The sequence below is a fragment of the Lynx rufus genome, unplaced genomic scaffold (genome assembly GCF_022079265.1).
Source record: "Lynx rufus isolate CCGP_SWC_20201006 ecotype Redwood Valley unplaced genomic scaffold, mLynRuf1.p SCAF_33, whole genome shotgun sequence".
NCBI classification, from domain to species: domain Eukaryota; kingdom Metazoa; phylum Chordata; class Mammalia; order Carnivora; family Felidae; genus Lynx; species Lynx rufus.
Window position 1 is genome coordinate 3,713,152 of NW_025814849.1, and position 21,174 is coordinate 3,734,325.

General features: G+C 51.4%; 1 protein-coding gene across 2 annotated transcripts in view; it reads left to right on the plus strand.

Annotated features, from left to right (window-relative positions):
• Positions 1 to 21,174, plus strand: part of ADGRD1 (adhesion G protein-coupled receptor D1) — a 122,878-nt gene that overhangs the window by 11,011 nt on the left and 90,693 nt on the right. The window contains exons 4-7 of one of the 2 annotated variants that reach the window (XM_047093222.1): positions 793 to 888; positions 3,692 to 3,814; positions 15,116 to 15,295; positions 18,259 to 18,513. In XM_047093222.1, coding sequence (XP_046949178.1) covers positions 793 to 888; positions 3,692 to 3,814; positions 15,116 to 15,295; positions 18,259 to 18,513 — 654 coding nt within the window. The remainder of the gene's footprint in view (positions 1 to 792; positions 889 to 3,691; positions 3,815 to 15,115; positions 15,296 to 18,258; positions 18,514 to 21,174) is intronic. The other variant, XM_047093223.1, reaches the window with a different exon arrangement.

Here is a 21,174-nt window from a genome sequence, read left to right on the forward strand (position 1 = left end):
AATGTCTCAACACACCTCATTGTTGTGACCAAATCAGTAACTTTGGGCATCTTGAACTCCTTCACCGGCGAGGAATTCTCACCAAGCAGTGCGATCATGGAGACACAATTACGCTGGGGCCAGGGTGTTAATTTCCCTGAGATTCTGTGTGTTCCTGTTTGCCCCAAACAGCCGGATGGTGACATCTTGCCGATGCTTCCCCAGACCGTTCTTCACGTCACGATGCTCTGCGGTCTCGTTTCAACGTGATCACAGGCTTCTTAAGAAACAGGGGGAAACAGGATCCGTCAGCACATTTTGCTGCCGGGGACGACCGAGTGGCTTTGGAAGCCGTCTGGTGGTCACGCTGCTCGTATCTGTCGCTGAACCCTCTGTTGTTCGGTCCATTTGTCGTAATATCGTGCCATTGTCTTCATGCTGTGTTTCTACCTCACCAGTTGTGACGTCACCACCATGATCCTTGTGTTAAGGCTGTTTTATTGCCGGGCTCAGTTTCATATCTCTCAACTAGGTGTCTCAGGGGGTTGCACACAGCACATTGGAGCCCACGTCTGTGGCGGAAGCCAGCAGCAGTCATGCCCTGGCAGGCCAGGGCGCTGGCCATGACGCTGCCCAGTACATGGGGAGTGGGGGCAGGGGGCGGGAGGGAGGTGTGAGGCCCGGAGACAAAATCCAAGGTGCTTGCTGGGCGAAGGACCGATTCTCGGTGCACGTCAAGTTGAGAGGTACGCCGGTTCCATTTGTCATTCGTGTCACTCATCTGTTGTGCTTTTTTCTTGTTGTCCTACCTAGTGTTGCGAACCCACAACCTCACTGTGCTTCCTTCCCATAATTCTACCTTTGTTCGTACCAATGACTCTGCCTACTCAAATTTCTCTGCAACTGTAGGTGAGCACTTGTAACTTCTGTTCCCTGTTTTGTTTGGTTTGCATCTGCAATGAGTTTAGACGTCAATTTGATTTGGTTCTATATGAATTCATTTTGTCTTGGCCAGCAGACAAGCATATACCCAAGAACATATAGCCAAGAACACATAGCCAAGAACACATACCCAAGAACGTACACACAAGAACACATAGCCAAGAATGTATACCCAAGAACATGTAGCCAAGAATACATACCCGAGAACACATAACCAAGAACACATAGCCAAGAACACATAGCCAAGAACACATATCCAAGAATATATACCCAAGAACACATATCCAAGGACATATAGCCAAGAGCACATACCCAAGAACATATACTCAACAACACATAGCCAAGAAAATATACCCAAGAACATATAGCCAAGAACACATAGCCAAGAACACATAGCCAAGAACATATACATAAGAACGTGTAGCCAAGAACGTATACCCAAGAACATATAGCCAAGAACACATAACCAAGAACACATACTCAAGAACACATAGCCAAGAACATATACCCAAGAACACATAGCCAAGAACATATAGCCAAGAACACATATCCAAGAACATATAGCCAAGCGCACATACCCAAGAACATATACTCAAGAACACATAGCCAAGAACATATACCCAAGAACACATATCCAAGAACATATAGCCAAGCGCACATACCCAAGAACATATACTCAAGAACACATAGCCAAGAACATATACCCAAGAACATATACCCAAGAACACATAGCCAAGAACACATACCCAAGAACACATACTCAAGAACACATAGCCAAGAACATATACCCAAGAACATATAGCCAAGAACACATAGCCAAGAACACATAGCCAAGAGCACATACCCAAGAACGTATACTCAAGAACACATAGCCAAGAACATATACCCAAGACAACATAGCCAAGAACACATAGCTCAGAACATATAGCCAAGAACATATACATAAGAACGTGTAGCCAAGAACGTATACCCAAGAACATACAGCCAAGAACACATAACCAAGAACACATACCCAAAAACATATACTCAAGAACACATAGCCAAGAACATACACCCAAGAACACATAGCCAAGAACATATGCCCAAGAACACATATCCAAGAACATATAGCCAAGCGCACATACCCAAGAACATATACTCAAGAACACATAGCCAAGAACACATACCCGAGAACACATAGCCAAGAACATATACCCAAGAACACATAGCCAAGAATACCAAACACCCAGTGTATTAGGAATAACTTCTCCCAGCTAGGTCTAGAGGAAGTGCCACCATACATTAGAAGGGGCTTGTAAGCTTTCACGTGACCAGAGTCTTCAAACCAGCTGCCTGTTTTCAGAACGAGACAGACACAAGATGAGCTACAAAGATGGAAGTTGGGATTTTTAAATGGTGTATATTCTTTTGGGGAGGAACAGCATAGCCTTTGAATGGAAAAACTGAAGTTGATTTTAAAAGATCTCACCCCAAAATTTGATCTCTTATAAACATTAAAATCAGCATTTCTTCTGTAGGTGTTTTTTTTTTTTTTTTAATTATTAGAAGCTGTTTCATAAACGCCCACTAGAGTCAGGGTTCAATTATTATCTTACTTAACAACCTCAGAGCCCCTATGTTTCGTGTTTTCTTATGCAGCTCAAAGCTCCAGGGAGAGTAGCGTCTGTGGCATGTACCCAAGCAGGACAGAAAGTTCAGATAACTCAGGCATCGGCCTTTCTTCTGTTCTCAGCACAGCACATAACCCGATTGCTCTCTCAGCTGTGACCTGTTTGGCTCCCAAAATTAATTTTTCCAGTCAAACAGTCTTGTTTAGGGGTTTATACAGCCTAACTCAATGATGCAACTGCTAATTTAATTTTGCAATAAATGTAATTTTGTAAGATATAGATTCCACACACCCCCACCCCCAGCCATAAATGCGATAAGCAAAAAAATGAGTGTAAGACAGAAGAACACTGAGGCCCTTTTGAGTGGGCTATCCACTTGACAGTGGTTGTTGGAAAACTGGACTGGGGGTAGCCGTCAGGCCCACAGACGTCGGTCCCTCTGCTGTTCATCTCCTGTCGCTTGATAGCTCAAGGGCAGTGGGCATGTGCCCGTATGCAGAGGAGGTATCTTTGGGCGACTTTGACCCCAATGAACAATAAATGCCTAGTCATGCTGGGCTTTTATAGTCCTCACTTATCGATTCTGTAAACCATTTACTTCACACACACCATCGGTTACATTTGCCATGGGGATGAGGCCCAACGGGAGGACAGAGCAGTGAGCACCGGCCGGGGCTCATGGCCACTCAGCCTGGTGCTGGCGGGGGTGTGACTCTGGGCTTTTCTCCTAGAGTGACCATGGATTCTTTCAAAATTGTGGGTTCCCACGTCTAGGATTAGGGGCTTCCGATGAGGAAGTAGGCTGTGGTTTTATGTTCAAACATGTGCCTAAGTGTTCCCCTTAGAAGATGGCCAGGAAGGGCTCCGGACGTTCGGGACAGTGTCACTCCTGGGAACCCAACTCCTGGCAAATGTAACACTTAGGGTGTCCTTACCGTATAGAGCCCATCGTATGTGAGTGTAGTAGAAGCATCGATATGAATATTCACGCTACCTATCCCTTTACTGCTAGATGGTAGATAGCGAGCGTTAATATTAATGAGTGTGATATGTAGTATTATTATAAGCGTAAATAACGCAGTACATTCATCTCTAAGTTCTGTGTAAGACTCTTAACCCCTGGCGGTTGCTGACTTGGCATTGCCATTCTTGTCGCGCAGACATCATGGAAGGAAAAGTCAGCAAGGGTGTTTACCTCAGAGAGGAGAAGGGAGTGACCCTTCTCTACTACGGCCAGTACAACACATCCTGCATCAGCAACCCGGCAAAGTGCGACCCCGACGGTGAGTGACGCGCCCTCGCCGTGGCGGCAGAGCGCGTGGACGCGTGGCGGGCGGGGGGGGGGGGAGGGCCAGGGGTGCAGGCGCCTGGTTTTCTAACAAGAGACGTGTCCCGGAGACGGAGAGCTCGAACACGGTCTCACAGAGACGGGAGAGCAAACTGTTTCGTCTCGTAAAGAGAAAAGAGCCACCAGAGGAGCAGATGCGGTGATGTCACATCGGCGACTTGGACGGGGCCGTGGTACTTGTGGGAAGTAAATTGGTGGTGTGGCTCGTACCACGTTATTTCTGACTCCGGGGTGTGGACGGCGAGCCTGGGCGGGGCGGGCTCTGTGAGCCTCGTTCCCTGGGTTTCTTTCTTTTGCCCCCGAGCCCCGGGGGGGCGGAGGGGGGCTGCAGGTGGTGCAGGCCCGTGGCGGGAACAGCGCCACGGACGAAACGCAGGTGGGCAGCAGAGAAGTGGAAATTGTGTGCCGTTTCCCCTTTGTCCTGTGAGAAGCGAGGCTCTGCAGTATCTGAGGTTCTGACAAAGAACGGGTGTCCGGGCCACACCGTGAACCCGGCTGGAAAGTTGTCGTCTGGCGTCCCAGCGTGCTTCACCCCTTCACGTCCCGATACCCCGGGCAGGGCGAGAGTTTTCGTTCTGGGGGAGGAAGTAAGGAGTTTAAAGCAAGCCGTTCCGAAAGCGAAGGCCCTTTGGACATCCCACGGTCTTCTCAAAAACAACCTTGTGAGGAATTCGTCGTACACAATTTTGGGACAGAAGGACTGCAGTCCAAGAAAAACAAACAAAAGCTTAACAAGGCAAAAACATGTTGAGGGTGGGGGGGATACGTTTTGGATTTTACAGAACCCAGAATTCGAGAAATGCCTTTGAGGCCCTAAACCACGGCCAGGTTTACAAACCCAGCGTTTGAGCCGTTCCAGAGTTCAGACAGCCCTATAAACACACCAGGCTTCTTTGTTTCTGTAAATGAACACCAGCGTGGGCTCAGCGGCCGCCACCTGGAGGGCCAGCGGGCAGGAGGGCTGGGAGGCTGGGGGGCCGGGGGGCCAGGAGACAAGGGGGCTGGGGGCGTGGGGGCCTGGGGGGGCCGGGGGGCAGGGGGCTGGGAGACTAGGGGGCTGGGGCCTGTAGGGAGCATCTCCAGGTCACCAGCTTCTCGGCTTCCCCGGCTCCTGGCGGGGACTTAGGTCATCCGGGATGGGGCCAAGGGGGGGGGTCAGAGCTCTGAGGAAGTTTTACCTGAACTTAGAGACCCCGGACTTGAGGCTCTGGGCTGATCTAGTCTGTGGCTGTTTGGCTTGGCAGGTGTGGAGCTAAAAAATATTTAGCTTGCTGCCAATGTGGAAAAACAAAAATTTCACATAAATATATGGATTTCTAGTTTCTCTTAAGAAATCCCTCCAATGACTCTGGCTGGGCCACTGCACAGTGTGCCCCTTTGTCATGGACACTGTCCCCGGGGCCATCATGGGGAGAGCACAGGCTCTGGTCCCAGTTCTCTAAGTGTCTGCGGTGACCTCGGGCAACCACCTCCCCTGAGCCCTTGTCTGTGCGACGGGTCAGTGACGGTCCCTCCTGAGGTTGCCGTGATGCCTAAAGGTGCCACTGCGTTCCTTGCTGCTGTGGCCCAGCTGTGAGAGGCCCCTGGCGGCAGCCCCGCTGTGGGCATTTGCAGACCCAGCTCCTCCCGCCTACCTGCCTGGAGAGTGGACCCTGTAGAGGGGCTCACCCACAGTAACCACCCACCGGGGCTGACTGCACGTCACAGCCACCAGACCTATGTCATTACACGTGTGAGCACAGTTCCTCCTCAAAAACAGGTGAGGCAGACGGGTGCGGGTTGGCAGGGGTGAGGCAGACGGGCGTGGGACGGCAGGGGTGAGGCAGACGGGCGCAGGACAGCAGGGGTGAGGCAGATAAGTGCGGGGCGGCAGGCAGAGATGGGAGCTTTGGCTTCATGTCCGGCTCTAAGGGCTCCTTGTGTTGTGTAGTCAAACCATCTCGGGGCCACTCTGTTGACCGTTTGGCCAGATATAAAACGAAGCCAGGACGCTTGACATCACCCTTGGCTCCTTGGGACGATGCTGGCGCCAGGCTTGGTGCAGATGCAGACGGAGGCTGGGCCCCCCTCGTCCTGCCTCCCTCTGTCCACATGCAGCTTTGTGGCGACCGAGCGCACGCGTGACATCGGAGGACCGCTGTGCGAGCTCCGCTGCGTTATTTGCCTGGTGTTTGCTCGGGCCGGGTTCTCCGAGGCCTCTGGGAGCCTGTATTTCTCGGTTCCAGAAAAACCAGATGTGAGCAGGGAAGGTCCACTCGGCGTTTTCCAAGTAAAAGTCCCTGCGGCACACGAAGTCTGTAGAATGATTTCGGGTGTCGCTGGGCAACTTAAAAAATGAAGGGTTATGGTTTTTATCTGAACTTCCTAGATGTTGTGTAGGATGAGTGAGGCTTCAGCAAGCAGGAAAAATGGGTTGACTTTTAGAACCGTGATCAGCGATGATAATGACGGAGGAGGTGGTCAGATGTGAACCTCGTGAGTGACGAAGATGTGGGCACAGGAGATGCGGGGCCTCTCAGGACACCTCTGTCTCGGCCTCCTCCACGTGCTCGCTCTGTTTCTCTGTTTTTTGGTGGTGCTAGTGGGCTCAGACTTAAAACCCATTCCATTTATAGTGAAAACTAACGTCAAAATAAACAGAGACATTCCCCACTCCCCATCCACCAGGTCAACTGTTTTCATATTTCTTACTTCCAAATTCTCTTGGGGCCCCTATTCATGGTTTTGACTTTTTGAAAAACAGAAAGAAAGAAAGAAAGAAAGAAAGAAAGAAAGAGGACATTTTAGGAGCAGAGTTGAAGTCTGAGCTTTCCAAAAAAGAGTAAACGTCCCAGTGGCTTAGCCACCGGCCCCTGTGTGCCCTCTGCCAGGCCACCCCCACCCCTTCCTGTGCCCACTCCTGCTCCTGCTGGAACCCACCTCCATCCGCTTTTCGGCCTTCCTGCACTTCTGTCAGCTCCCCATGGGTCTCGCTTCTTGGCAGATGGTGCCTCCTGGGGAAGTTTTTCACAGGCACTGGGTGCAAACAGGGGAAGCTTTTGAGAGAAGAGGGCTATCTGGATGCCTGACCATTCTTGAATGTTAACCGAAGGAACGTCTGTGTTCCTTGAGGGCGAGGTGTCTGACTTTCAACCCCCGCAGCCAGCAGGTGCACAAGTGGGAAACTCAGCGGAGGGAGGGATCTTCCCGGAATGTTCCAGCACCTTGTTTTATCTGCCCGTAGACCTTGAGGGCTCAGCTCAGGTGTTACTTCCGTGGAGACGAGCTCACACAGGTGAGTCCCTCTACCTGCGCTCCTGTGGCGCCCCGGACCTCTCCGGCACTGGCATGGCCGGTAACGGCCTGTTCATCGTCTGCCTCCCTGCTCGGCCACCAGCTCTATGAGGGCAGGGCCGTGTCTGTCTTGGTCACTGCTGCATTTTTGGGGACGAAAACCAGCATGGCAGATGCTTACTGTGTGTCACTGAGCAGATGTGTGCAGTTGGTCTTTCCGATGCTTTATTTCTTTGAACGCTTCTCATCAAGTGTTTGACTGGCTGCCACCTGAATATTGCCATGAAGGGCCCCTTACTGCTCCCAGGGGAGCCTGTTCTGGTTTTGTACTCCTCTGACTTCTAGAAGTTGTTTCTGATCTTGGACTACATGCCACCTTGAGCAACGTCCACCTGTTACCTCTGATGCCAGTTCAACTCTGAATCAGCTCGGCTGCTCTCGGGAAAGACCGTCTTCCCGTTTCACTCATCAGCTTTCCCTCCTCCCTGTAAACATGCCCCGTGCTTCCCTCCCGAGCATGAGAACGTTCTCTGCTTGTAAACACCGGGAAGGCCGTGGGAGCCTCGGAGCAGCAGCTGGAAACCCTCAGCACTCACACTTCCTCCTTCCCAGCCTTGAGGTGACTTCTCCCCCCATTTGCACGAGGTTACTAAATCCAAAAGGCTGCCCACAAAATGTTGAGAGACTTTCGGGATGGAGTTTCAGGAAAGAGATTTCCAGAGGGGTCTGCTGGACGCAGGCCGGGCGTGGATCCAGCCGCCGTCTTCTGCCGACGGTCTGGGGCTATGGGGACGTCGGAGTGTGTGGAGCGGCTGACCCTCAGAAGAGTATTCAGTACACTCGCTTCACAGATGGAGAAACCGAGGCCCAGAGGCAGGCAAGACTGGCCTAGAGCTGCACACTGAGCGCGGTGAATCTCGAAGTAGCATTCACAGACCATGGGCAAGTCACTTGCAAAGATGGTGAAATACGGTTTTCGGGCTCCAGTCCAGGCCCTACGGAATCCAAATCTCCATGGACAAGGCCTGGGAACCTGCATTTTTAGCTGGGACCTCCAGGTGATGCCCACGGATCCTGTCCCCAAACTGGCCAAGGCTGTGACCATCCCATAAGTGTGTTTTGTACAGTGGCATTATGTTGGTCTTCTCGGTGTGTGTGTGTGTGTATATATATATTTAAAGTTTATTTTGAGAGAGACAGAGACAGCACAAATGTTGGAGGGGCAGAGAGAGAGAGAGAGAGGGAGAGAGAGAGAATCCCAAGCCAGCTCCGAACTGTCAGTGCAGACAGAGCCTGATGGGGGACTTGAACTCCCAAACCCTGAGATCATGACCTGAGCCTAAGCCAAAAGTCAGACACTCAGGCCCCCTGGAGCCACCCAGGCGCCCCTTGGTTTTTACATTTTAATGAGCTTTCTAAGCTGTTTTTAGCCGAATATCCTAGCTCAGAAAGTTTGCAGAAACAGCCTCTGATGGTGCTTTAGATGTTCTTTTTTTTTTTTTTTAAATTAATGTCCAACTTGTATATGAGAACATTTCATTTAAAAAATCTATACTTTTGACTTAAGAAATCGGAAAATCCAACAATATTCCCTGTGCGCCTGGTGGGAGTTGGCTGGAGTCGAGGGGTGACCCCTGGGACAGGTCGCTCTCTCCTGACTTCCTAGGTCCCCATCATTCTCTGCCGTTTCCCTGAGACTGAAGGGAGTTGGCGCTCGCCACCACGGCTTGTGCCGCTGCTCTCTGACAGCGGTAGCGACTGGGAAGTGGCGGAAGACAGTCCCACAGCACCAGGGGTGTCGGGAAGACACTCGAGAGAACCTTGTTTCCGGTGCGGGGGTTGAAGTGCCTATTTGATACGTAAAAGGCTTGCTCTGGGGAAGAGTGTGCGTGCATGTTGAAAGAGGACAGTCAGGGGTGCAGTCCTCCTGGCTAGATGGGCTTTTGGGTTCATGGGCTGTGTCGTTCACGCTGGAGTCCGAGACACCATCCCTAGGTGTCTCTGCTGTGTTTCTGGCTTCATTTCATGGATCACGTGTTCTCCTACCACTTTAAACTCAAATATGCCCGAAGGTGGAAAGCCTCCTGAGTCACCCGGTGTCTGTGGTCCAGATTCTCCATCACTATGATCTTCAGCTCATTTTCGCTCCACATTCTGCTCTTTGTGATATCATCTCTCTCACCTCCTTTGGCTTTTACTTCTCGTGTTCTAATCACGGAGCTGGGAAAAAATCTGAGGTCATAGTATCAAAGCGGCAAGGCGGGATGGTGTCTACCCAGAGGACAAGTCCAGGGGAGGGCCATTTACTTTAACTGGTTTGGGTTGAATGATGCAATTATCTACGTTTCCAGGAATGCTGGAATGTTTGTCAAGACCAGTGGTTCTGAAGTTTGACTCACTTTTAAGACGTTTATAATTTTTACTCATATACAGGTACCACCTGAACTATTATCATACTTTGTGTTTTTCTTTCTTTTTTTTTTAAAGTTTATTTATTTTGAGAGAGACAGAGACAGAGGCAGCACTCGTGGGGGAAGAGAAGAGACAGAATCCCAAGCAGGCTCCACAATGTCAGCACAGAGCCCGCTGTGGGGCTCGATCTCCTGAAACCATAAGATCATGACCCGAGCTGAAATCGAGTTGGAACCTTAACTGACTGAGCTACCCAGGCACTCCTTAGTGTTTTTCTTTAAATGTCACTCACTTGGATTTAATTGAAAAAGAAACGATCTCCCTCCCATGAACTGAAAACCAGTAACAGTAATTCCCGTAAACGGGAGACACCTCATTACTGAGTCCGGCTTGGGCATCGTTGCCCGCCGAGGGCTCCACATCCGACATGTGGCGTTTCTTTGCTAAGTGGGGATTAGCAATCGTTACCTACGCTCGGATGGATTTGCTCCTTGCCGCAGGCCAGAAGAGCCAAGGACAACTGAGAAGGCAGTAGCTTCTCGTGCTGTGATTCGAGTTGGGTAAAGGCGGGTCTTTGCGCTAAAATTCTCTTGGACAAAGTGTCCAAGGCCCTCGAGTGGTGGGATTACCAACTCTTAAGAATACAGGGGTCAAAAATGTCATTTTAAGCAGCACTCTGTTGGAATGTGGGGACAAAGATGACACTTCAGTGTCTTGTGGGATCAGAGTTTGGGACCGGAGGTGGGAGCCTTGCTGGGCTTGTGTCAGGCGAGCCAGAGAGCCCAACCCGCCCCAGGGAGTCTCTCCACCCCCGGCCTGTGCCCTGGGGAAGCTCCTGGCAGGTGTCCCCCTGTCGTGGACAGGAGAGGCTGTCGGAGCCCTGCTTGCTTGTGTCCTCTCCTGAGCACAGCGGCCGCTCTGTGGGAAAATCTGCTTAGGACCCAAGTAATGCCTTACTTGGGCGGGAGATGGGTGTGTGTGTGTGTGTGGGGGGGGTCTGTCTGCACACGCACACCAGGGAGACCACTCCCCAGGAGCTCCAGCTTCCAGAATGGAGGGAGACCCTCGAGGCCCCCAGTCTGAGTGCACCGAGATGTGTCTTACCCGAGACCACGGTTTAGCCCTCAGGTGACGTTGATGGCACTGGATTTGGATGCCCTCAGTTTCCCATTCCAGAACGTTCTGCAGCCTGCCCTCTGGCTCAGGGTAATTGTTGTGCAGCTGTGCTCTTGGCTAGCTCCCAGGCTGACGGGGTATAGACAGGTCGCTCTCTGCTGGTGCCACGGTCTCACAAGGGACGTGGCCACCTCCACCTTGACCCGAGTACAGGAGTAAGCAGGACAGGATGGAGCGTCCGCTTGTCCCTCCGCACCTGCAGCGGCGGCTCCGGCATCCTCCCCAAACCTCTCCCCAGAGTGCGCGTCACAAAGGAAGGAGGGATCCAGGCTCAGCTCCTTATGGGGGCCTCTGGGGGCACCACGGGGTCAGGAAGGGAAATGTCAGCTGAAGAGTCGTAAAGCAAGAGAAACTCAACTCACAGAGGGAATCGATTTGCTCATGGAATGAACGGCTTCAGGTAAGATTGTGTTTGGTTGGCTGTTGCTGTGCAACACACACACCTGAACTTTAAAACGTAAAACACAATTTGGTGTCACTTTTCCCGGTTCTGTGGGCTGACTGGGCTCAAGGCACTGTCGTCAGACCGCGGCCAGGCTTGGAGTCACCCAAAGCTCACCTAAGACAGTTCTGTCCCTCTGGCTCTGGCGCCCCTGTGCCCGCGTGTGTGCACGCCCATGTGTGGTCTTTCCCCAGCTGCGCGGCCTGGACTCCTCACGGCTCAGACCTCCCAGAGGCACGCAGCAGAAGCTGCTGGACAATTAGGGACTGCAGCTGGGCCTCGGCCAGTGTCCCTTCTGTTGTCCCCTGTGGGTCAGGTCAGGCAGAGGGCAGGTGGGGAAATTCGCCCTGGGTGCTGGCAGAGAGTGGCGAGGTCACGGGGCACAAACGGGCGGGACGGGGGATACTGTGGGTGTCTTTGAAAATCACAGTTGGCCTCAGGCCGGGTCCAGGGGCTCAAGTCCTCTCCTCAGAAACAGGCGTCTCTCTCCGCTGACTCTCCCCAAGAAGGCACGGCAGTGTGACACAGGGTCAGCCCAGAGCGGATGCTGATGGGCGCGGCCTGGAGGGGGCCCAGGGTGTGCGGTCAGGGGGGCCAGACTGGCTCTCCCGGGGAACACAGCCGTGCTGTTCCTGGGGGAGGCGGGTGGACGCCACGCTGGCTACACGGCCCGCAGGTCACTTTGTCCCGACTCGCTGCTCAGGTCCACTTTGAACCTGGGGCATGCGGGACACCGTGCCGAGTCCCCTGGCCTGGGAAGGGCTGTTCCTCTACCTGGAAGGACCCCATACCTCCCCTCCCCCAGCCAGCTGCCCTCCCGCCCACCATCAGAGGGGACAGTGTGTTCACCGAGACTTCCTCCTTGGCCCGGGGCGTTGTTGTGCATTGTTTTCTTGGAATTCCCGGTGTCTGTTTTGTCTCCTTCAGTGAGTGCACGAGTGCTGTCTCGGGGGGAGGGCAGTGACTACAGGTGCAGCCTCCGGAGCTGTGCTGCCTGGTTCGAGTCCTGCCTGTCACTAGCTGTGCGGCCGCCCATGAGTCACTCAACCCCTCTGTGCTTTGATTTTCTTACCTATAAACTGGGGACACGAGTGACACCTACTTCATAGGGCTGTTGGGAGGGTTAACAGCTCACACGCGTACAAGTCTTGGGAGAGTCTTTGCTCCCAGGTAAATGCTGATGATACTACTTTTCTTTACAAAGTGTTTTCACATAGTAAGGAAACCGGTTTCTTGAACGTTAAATGCGTTATGTGTTATTTTCCCCCCTAGAATGCTATGTGTCTTTTGGCTTTGTTCTGGCAAATTATTTGCCTTGCAGGATTTCACATTTCTGCGCTTGGAAGTGTCAGTCTTTCCTTGTGGCACCCGGATGGTATTTTTCTTTTTTCTGTGTCTTGTCGAGAAAGACCTTTTCTCATTGTGTCCTTTTGGGTAGATGACGATATAATGCTCATAGGAAGTAAGTGTGGAAACAATGTGTCAATCATTGCACCTCTTTTCCGTTCAGATTGTCTCTTCTTCGTGTTAATGACCCAGGAGAGGGAAGCAGAGATCCTCAGGGCGCTGGGATTAGCGGCTCCTGGAAACTGATGTTTAAATATAAAGATAGAAGCAATTATCGTGCGGGTTAAACTAGCCGAAATGAGACTTGCTCACGGGCACTGCCATCTGCCTTCCATCTACCCTTACCTAACGCCAAACCGACGTCTCCTTCTTCTTTTTCTTCCGGGACAGAAAGGCATTTGGCCAAAGTGGGACTGAATAGGAGGAATTTCTAAACACAGCAGTGTTTGGAAAAAATTAACTTCTATGAATCCTCTGGGATCTCGTTTCATAACAAGAATTTCACAATGTGTGTGCTAGCGTCCTCGTGAAGCGGGTTGTGTCTGAGAGCAGAGAGGCCAGGCGGGGAGGCGAGGTCTGTGCTGGGCTTTGCTGGCCACAGCACCTGGCGGGTGCAAATGACGGGCCCCCCGCGCAGCAGCGGGTCAGACAAGGGCCCTGGGGTCGCACTCTGCCCTCCAAGCTGCCTTCCATCCAAAGCCCCAGCCTCGTGGCCCACATGGCATGGCACCTCGGGCACTTTCTGCCCTCCTTGATGGCCCTGAGAGCACAGTCCCTGTGACCTGGGGTTCTACTCGCCCTCCTCAGAGGTCAGCAAAGGTCCAGGTCCCAGCCATCATTTTGAGGTTCCTCTTATATTTAAAAATTGGGAGAAATTCCAAACAAGGGTTATAAAATTATGCCATGTTTTAACATGTTTATGACAATCGTAATAGGGCTTTGAGCCCACAAAAGTATGATGCAGTATGACTGTCACAAGACAGTTGAACAACTCGTAACGTGTCAATTCACAAGGCATTACAGTAAAGATGGCTGGTAATGGGATGCATGTTTATATTTGCTGAAAGATGTCTTCCTTTAATCCAGTGACTCTCAGGCTGTGTCCATAATCTCATTTGAAGGCCCAAAGTCTAAATTTGGTGCCATTTGTATAAAAAGGCCCAGGACAAATGGCCCTCCGGCTCTGTCCTTCCACCCCCAAGTCCTTGGGCCTGTTTTGATCAACTCTGGGCTCCGTCCTCTCCTGCCCGGGCCAGGCTGAGAGGGATGAGGCCACTGGGATTACTTCCTGCTCTCGCACACAGTCCACGCAGGTCGTCAGCTCTGCACTCACACGTGTGCACCTGTTCTCTCCCTCTCTCCATCTGTCTGTCTGTCTCTCTCTCACACACATGCACAGGTTACCCATATAACAAGGAACTCCTCACCCCCAACATCTGGACTTGTTTTCAGGTGAGACGCGGTGACCACTGAGCCAGCTCGTTCACAGTAGCATCTGAGCAAAGAGCATGTCGTCCACGCGGTACAACGTGGGGCCAGCTCGGGACTTAGGAACCCGACTACCTGTGGGCTGGGTGTCTTGAAGGAAAGTTTAGCGGCCACGGCCTCCGTGGGCCCCACTCCGTTCCTCTGTTGGAAATAACAATCGTAGATGTCAAAACCCTTAAAAGCGGGCTTCCCCTTTGACAAGAAATTCCCTCCTAGGAATTTCTCCTAAAGGCATATAATCTGAGGTGTGCCAGGTTTAGCTGGCAGTTCTGTTTGGAAAATAAAAAGCTGAAGGAGACCATGTGATACCGGTTTCGATGTAGCGCTGTGCAGAGAACGGGATGACGTGAGGCTGTATGGACACTGGAGGGATTTTGTGGAGATACAGTAAGTTATGTGGTTTATAAGCCAGTGTGCGTGAGCTGGTTCCTTTCTTTGTAAAATATGCTTGTAGGGAAGGTTTTAGGAAGACTTACCGGGAAGACGCTTCTGGACTAAAAGGAAGAATAAGAACAGATTGTGGGGGCCCCTGGGTGGCTCAGTCGGTTGAGCGTCCGACTTTGGCTGAGGTCATGATCTCATGGTCTGTGAGTCTGAGCCCGCGTCGGGCTCTGTGCTGACAGCTGGGAGCCTGGAGCCTGCTTTGGACTCTGTCTCCTCTGTCTGTCCCTCCTCACGTGTGCTCTGTTTCTCTGTCTCTCAAAAATAAATAAATGTAAAAAAAAAAAAGAAAAAGAAAAAAGAAGATTGTGCAGGCTTTTATATTTGGGGGCTCTGGGGTCACAAGGCTGGAGCTTGGATCTAACCTTAATGATGGCTGGTGACCTTGGGCAAGCTGGCCCAGTGTCTTCGTTTCATAACGGGGGTGGTAACAGGGTTTTCACAATATTTAAGGAGAGAAGTCCCTGAAGACTCTTGGAAAAGTGTCTGGTACTTAGTGAGCTTTTGCTAAATACTGCCTATTGCTGTTATCGGAATTTTCTGAATTGAACGTGCACTGTCTCTAGAATGAGGACAGAAGGGCTTTTCAAACGCAAAGGAGCTGCTTCTGAGTTCCTTCTGCTGTCATTCCTGACCCAGCGCCTCTCCTTCCCTCAGGGGTCACGTTTTCTTTTTTCTGGAAGACGCACGGAGAGCAGTCCAGACCGATCCCTTCTGCATACGGGGGACAGGTCATTTCTGAAGGATTCAAGGTCTGCTCCAGTGGCGGCAAGGGCTCCGTGGAGCTGTACACGCGGGAGAACGCCAAGACGTGGGAGGCCACCTTCAGCCCGCCAGGTAAGGGACCCCTCGGCCTCTGCTTTAAGGGTTTGCCTGGGAAGATGCTGGAGAGCGCCTGGGCCCCTCCCACCCCAGCTGGGCCCTGCCTCGGTTGCCTGATGCCCCGGTCTCAGCCTCTGCTTCCTGGGGGGAAGGTGCTGGCCTGACCTGCCTGAGGCCAAGGTCGGGGTGGGGCTGGGGGAGATGAAATGCAGTACCGTGCCTGGTGCTTAGCATCGCTCCTGCTCCATTTCCCCCTCCCTTCCCCCCTCCCCTCTTCCTCCTGCTTCTTTCTCTTTTGCTCCCCCTCCTCCTCCCTATCATCCCTCGCCTCCTCCCCCTCCTTCTTTCTAGTGGTATAGACTCGGCAATGTTTATTTAGAGTATGAGGTGAAGACTTTTTGGAAAAGTGGCTGAAGACTGGGGAGGAAGGGGGGTCTGGAAGACAGGAGTTGGAGCCGTGGTGGGGGTGCCCTGGGACACGTGGGGAGGGAGCAGCACGGTGGGCCCTGCTGACGTGGGGGAGTTTGCAGGTGGGCGTTGCGGACCAGTGTGGCTCGGTCTGGAGATTCCTGCTTTCTCTGTGCTCCGTGGGGTGATGTGGGGTCGTGCAGTGGGCACAAGTCAGGGGTGTGTGTGGGGGGAAGCTTGGGGAGCAGAGGGTCTGAAGTGGACACTGGACAAGGTAGAGGTGACCAGGGCCCCAGAAGTGTTGGGGTGACATTGAGGGGGAGCCCAGTCCAGGCTGGGGGCTAAGAGGGAACCACGGACGGGGCTGGCAGAGTGAAGGCCTCCAGGAAAATGCACCTTCTGGCCCATGGAAAGGAGGCTGTATGTCTTAGTCGCTAAAAGACCTGGAACCAAACAGGTGTGTCCGAGCCCTCTCTGTGCCGGGCTACCTCGGGGAGTGGGGGAGCCGTGCTCACTCACTCACACCCAGCCTGAACGTTGTCTGCAAAAGAGGTCTGGGAGGATCTCGCCTGCTTGCTTTCTCTGACCCCAGGTCAGGAGTCTCTGCCTCCCCTGCCCCCCCCCCCGGACGGAACCACCTGTACCTTGTTCCTGGCTCTTATCACCTTCTGCCCAAGGTCAGGTTCTTATGTAACAGCCGTATCCCCATGATCCTCGGGGCTGACACTGTATGGAGCACCTAGTAGGTTTCCTCGACATATTTTACGGTAAAGTCTACTGAACTCTGTTTTTCCACCCAGGGAAATGGGGGAGAATTGTAAACATTTCTGCCTGGCAGTACACTCTATTTGTTCATTGAAGAAAGTTGTTACTCTTGCTTTAAATTCAAGGGCAATACACTTTGGACCCATTTAGGACCCAAGGGCTCTCCAGAGACTCAAGATTATAAAGTTGCACAGTCCTGAGCAACCTGAGCAAGAAAGTCCTAAGTAACTGCTGAGTGATTGAATATATATAGTATATATATATTTTAATTATTTTATTTTTCATCATGATACATGTACTCTTTAATCCCCATCACACATCTCCCCTCTGGTGACCATCAGTTTGTTCTCTACGGTTAAAGAGTCTGTTTCCTGGACTGTTTCTCTTTTTTCCCCTTGCTTGTTTTGTTTCTTAAATTCCACATATGCATGAAATCATATGGTATCTGCCCTTCTCTGACTTACTTATCAGAATATTCAATAGCTCCATCCACGTCATTGCAAATGGCAAGATTTCATTCTTTCTTATGGCTGAATGTATATACCACTTCTTTATCCATTCATCAGTGGGTGGATGCTTGGGCTGTTTCCATACTTTGGCTGTTGTAGATAGTATTTTTGTATTCTTTGGGTAAATACCCAGTAGTACAATTGCTGGGTTGTAGGGCGGTTCAAGTTTTAACTCTCTGAGGAGTCTCCGCACTGTTTTCCACAGTGGCTACACCAGTTTGCCTTCCCGCCAACAGTGCACGAGGGTTCCTTTTCCTCCACATCCTCACCGACACCTGTTGCTTGTTTTTGATTTTAGCCATTCTGACAGGTGTGAGGTGGTATCTCATTATGGTTTTGATCTGCATTTCCCTGATGAGTGATGTCGAGCATCTTCCCGTGTATCTGTGAGCCATCTGGATGTCTTCTTTGGAAAAGTGTCTATTCATGTCTACTGCTCACTTTTAAATTGGATAATTTGTTTTTTTGGGTGTTGAGCTGTATCAGTTTATTATAGACTTTGGATAATAACCCTTTATCAGATTCGTCATTTGCAAATATCTTCTTCCATTCCACAGGTTGTCTTTTAGTTTTGTTGGCTGTTTCCCTCGCTGTGCTGAAGGGTTTATTTTGATGAAGTCCCAACGGCTTATTGCTGGATGATTTAAGATGATGCCGGGCTCAAGATGATACATGTCCTTTAACGGGCTGCCCTATTCCTTCCGGAAGGAAGCCCATGAGATAACACAACACTTGCAAAACCAAGCTGGGCCCTTCGTGGGGCAAGCCACCACCAATGTCTGATGAACATTCTTCTTACTGGGTCACTGTGGTTCTCGGGCCAGAGAGAATGAGCCCAGAGGGTGGCCCTGACTATCGTGATACCGCCATGTTTATTAGTGTTACGTGTACCATATCAGAGCAGAGGTGGATACCAACCGCCCTGGGCTGAATCAGGCCCTCAGATAGGTTTTATTGTCCAACGGGTTTTATTGACCTGCACTATGATGGCACAGGCAGGACTGAAGAAAAAGAATTGTTTTTTTGAACAAGTGACCCCCATTAGCTATTATTTCATTTTATTTTAAAATAGCAAAGGATCTAATTTAAAATAGCAAAGCGTCTCTCTGGACTGCTTCTGGAATTTTGGGGATGGGGACAATTTCTTCTCTGTGCTTCAACGTACTGAGAAAAGTTAGATCTAGATCATGAAGGCCTCACCAAGATTAACAGTGACTAATCATCTCGAAAGGGATTTAACAACTCAGAAACATGTGCTTCCCACATCAGCAGAACAGTGATCTTTGTTCTTTCCAGGTCCCTACTGGACTCACGTCTTGTTTACATGGAAATCCAAGGAGGGTCTGAAAGTCTACGTCAATGGGACCCTGAGCACCTCCGACCCAAGCGGCAAAGTGTCTCATGCCTACGGGGAGCCCAGCGTCAACCTCGTGATCGGGTCTGAGCAGGACCAGACCAAGCGTTATGAGGTCGGAGCTTTCGATGAGTTCATCATCTGGGAACGGGCCCTGACCCCGGATGAGATCGCGATGTACTTCACAGCTGCCGTTGGTCAGTGGGCACAGGGGTGGGGGGTGGGCTCGGGCCAGCTCTGCCCGTCTCTGGGAGGACAGGGCTCCTTCTGTCCGCCTCCCTCACTAGCATTTCTCGCTCCGCGCTCTCCTGAGGGGACCGTCTGCGCCGCAGGCTGAGAGGCATCCTAATGAACCTCATAAATACAGCCGTTTCTCTAGAACACCTGTTCCCCAGGATGGAGAAACTGGCACCTTAATGGAGACACACTGAGATGAATATTCTGCTGGTCGCCAGGGGGTTTTGAGGTGTATGTGATGGATGATTACAGACCCTTTGGGAACAGGCATTCCGGGTCCTTTAGTGCATCTGATCAACAAATGCTTACCAGGTGCTTCGTGCATGCCAGGCTCTGATGGGCCCTCAGGGACAGGTGGCCTGGGTTCAAACCTTCACTCAGCCACAATGAACTCTGGGACGTGGGAAGTCACTTTTTTTGGCTGAGGTAAAATTCACGTAACATAAACTTGACCATTTTAAGGCATATGATCTGGTGGTACTTCCTATGTTCACCAGCTGTGCAACCATCCCCTCTGGTTTAAAAAGTCTCATCACCCCAAAAGTAAATCCAGCACCCGCTAGCTTTCACTCCCCAAGTCCCCCTCCCAGCCCTTGGCCACCGCTTAGCCAGTGTCTCTACATATTTCCCTCTTCTGGGTCTTCCAACCACATGGAATCATGTAATATATGACTTTTTGTATCTTAATCTTCCCAAATCACCATGTTCTCCTTTGTAAATGGATGGAAACACTACTCATGTCCCAGGGGTGGGGGGCTGCGGAGCCACAGTGTCACGGGTGTAAGGCATCAGCACAATGCCTGCATGTGGCAGGTTTTCACAACATTTCTGCTGATTTATGATTAATATTTACTTCCCCCATTCTATTTTCACTGTGATAACAAGGGAATGCACTGGTCCTTGAACGTGAAATAATCTGCCAAAAAATGACAGTCACTCATAAACATTTGTTGGCTGGCCACTGCACGGACACCAGAGCAGCAGGGGCAGGTCGGGACCGGGAGGTGTAGGTGTTAATGCAAGGCTTGCCCCCTCTCAGGTTCTGACAGTGAGTCCCTCAGCTGTTAGGACCCTGTGATTATGTGACAGAAAACACAACTTGAGTGACTTACGCCAACAAGGGAAATTAAAAAAAAAACCAAAAAACTCCCACAATGGAAACAACAGGAGAAAATCCGCTTCAGGACCGGTTTGCTCTAGGTGCTCACATGAGTCACTGGGAATCTCTTTGTTTGACCCTGCTTCCTTCTGGTGGTGCCACTATGGCTGCCATTCCCTCCAGGGTTCCACCCCATGCTCGCAGATGAACTTCTCTTTTCTGTCTCCTCCTGCAGCAGGACCGGCCAGGAGTCTCATTTGACCAGATGGATCCATGTGTATCCCAGTTTCCAGGAGCTGAGAACTGCGGCTGGGGGTGTGGGATACGCTGACTGCCTTAGGCCTGGGTCACAGTCCACCCTTGACGTGGCAGTAGGATTGGCGTGTCCCAAATGCAGAGGAGAGGGGACTCCCCGCAGATGACTGGGGCTGCTGATCTCGAGAGCAGGGCATGGCCGCTGTGTGTGCAGGAAGTCTGTGTCCACGGCGGCCTTTGACACTCATTCTTCACTAAGAAAGTGGAATTCATTCCTGTCACACAAGTGACAGAAGGACAAAATATAGGTCCTTTACAAGAAAGGATATCAATCTTCTGCATTTTATAGCTTAAGATTCAGAGATTTGTCACCAAGACTAAAATGTCATCTGTATTTGTATTACTGAAAGCCTGAAACAAATCCTTCTTTCTCGATACATTACCATTTTAGTAACACTGGAAAGACGTGTCGCTCTTTCTGGTTCTTGTGTCTGTACCAGCAAACCCTTGTCCCCAGGACATCCCAGGGCTCAGAAATGGGGCGATCAGCCCCACACGTGGCACAGCCTTTCAGGTCACCTCACCCTCTGTGCCCCATGAAGGTGGTATCTGATTTTGGGGGGGGGCATTCAGGAGAGGTGTTGTATTAACACCCACATATCCCAAGGAGTGCCCACATGCACCTTTGCTGAGCCAGAACTACACCCATGAGGGCCCCGTATGGCTTGGGGACTTGCTTTTGGAGACAGGTCACATGACATAAAGCACGTATAGAGAAAATGATCTGGAAGTTCCCTAGACTGCTCCATGTGAGTCGGTCCATCAGAGCCAGGGTCATGCCAGCTGTGTGAAGACAGACATCTGGGCTGGGGTCCAGCCTGCTCTCAGGCCAGGCCAGGGCCCTGCTGTGTCTGGTCTGTAGGAGGAGGCAAACCTGGTCTTTGCATAAAGCCCCGTCTGCACACCAAGGGTGAGCCCAAAGCAGGCATTTCTCTGCATGACCGGCCCAGAGGGGGTGTCCCCTTCTAATCCATTAGCCAGAGCAGGCCAGATGCGGTGACTTTTCCTAATTCATACAAAGGCAGAGGGTTGATCATCCATCACCTGGTCAGCTTTGTTCCCAGTGCTACAATGGATGGCCACCCCTTCCACAGAAAATCAGGGGAGGGGCACCTGGGTGGCTCAGTCGGTTAAGCATCCGACTTCAGCTCAGGTCATGATCTCACGGTCCGTGAGTTCGAGCCCCGCGTCCAGCTCTGTGCTGACA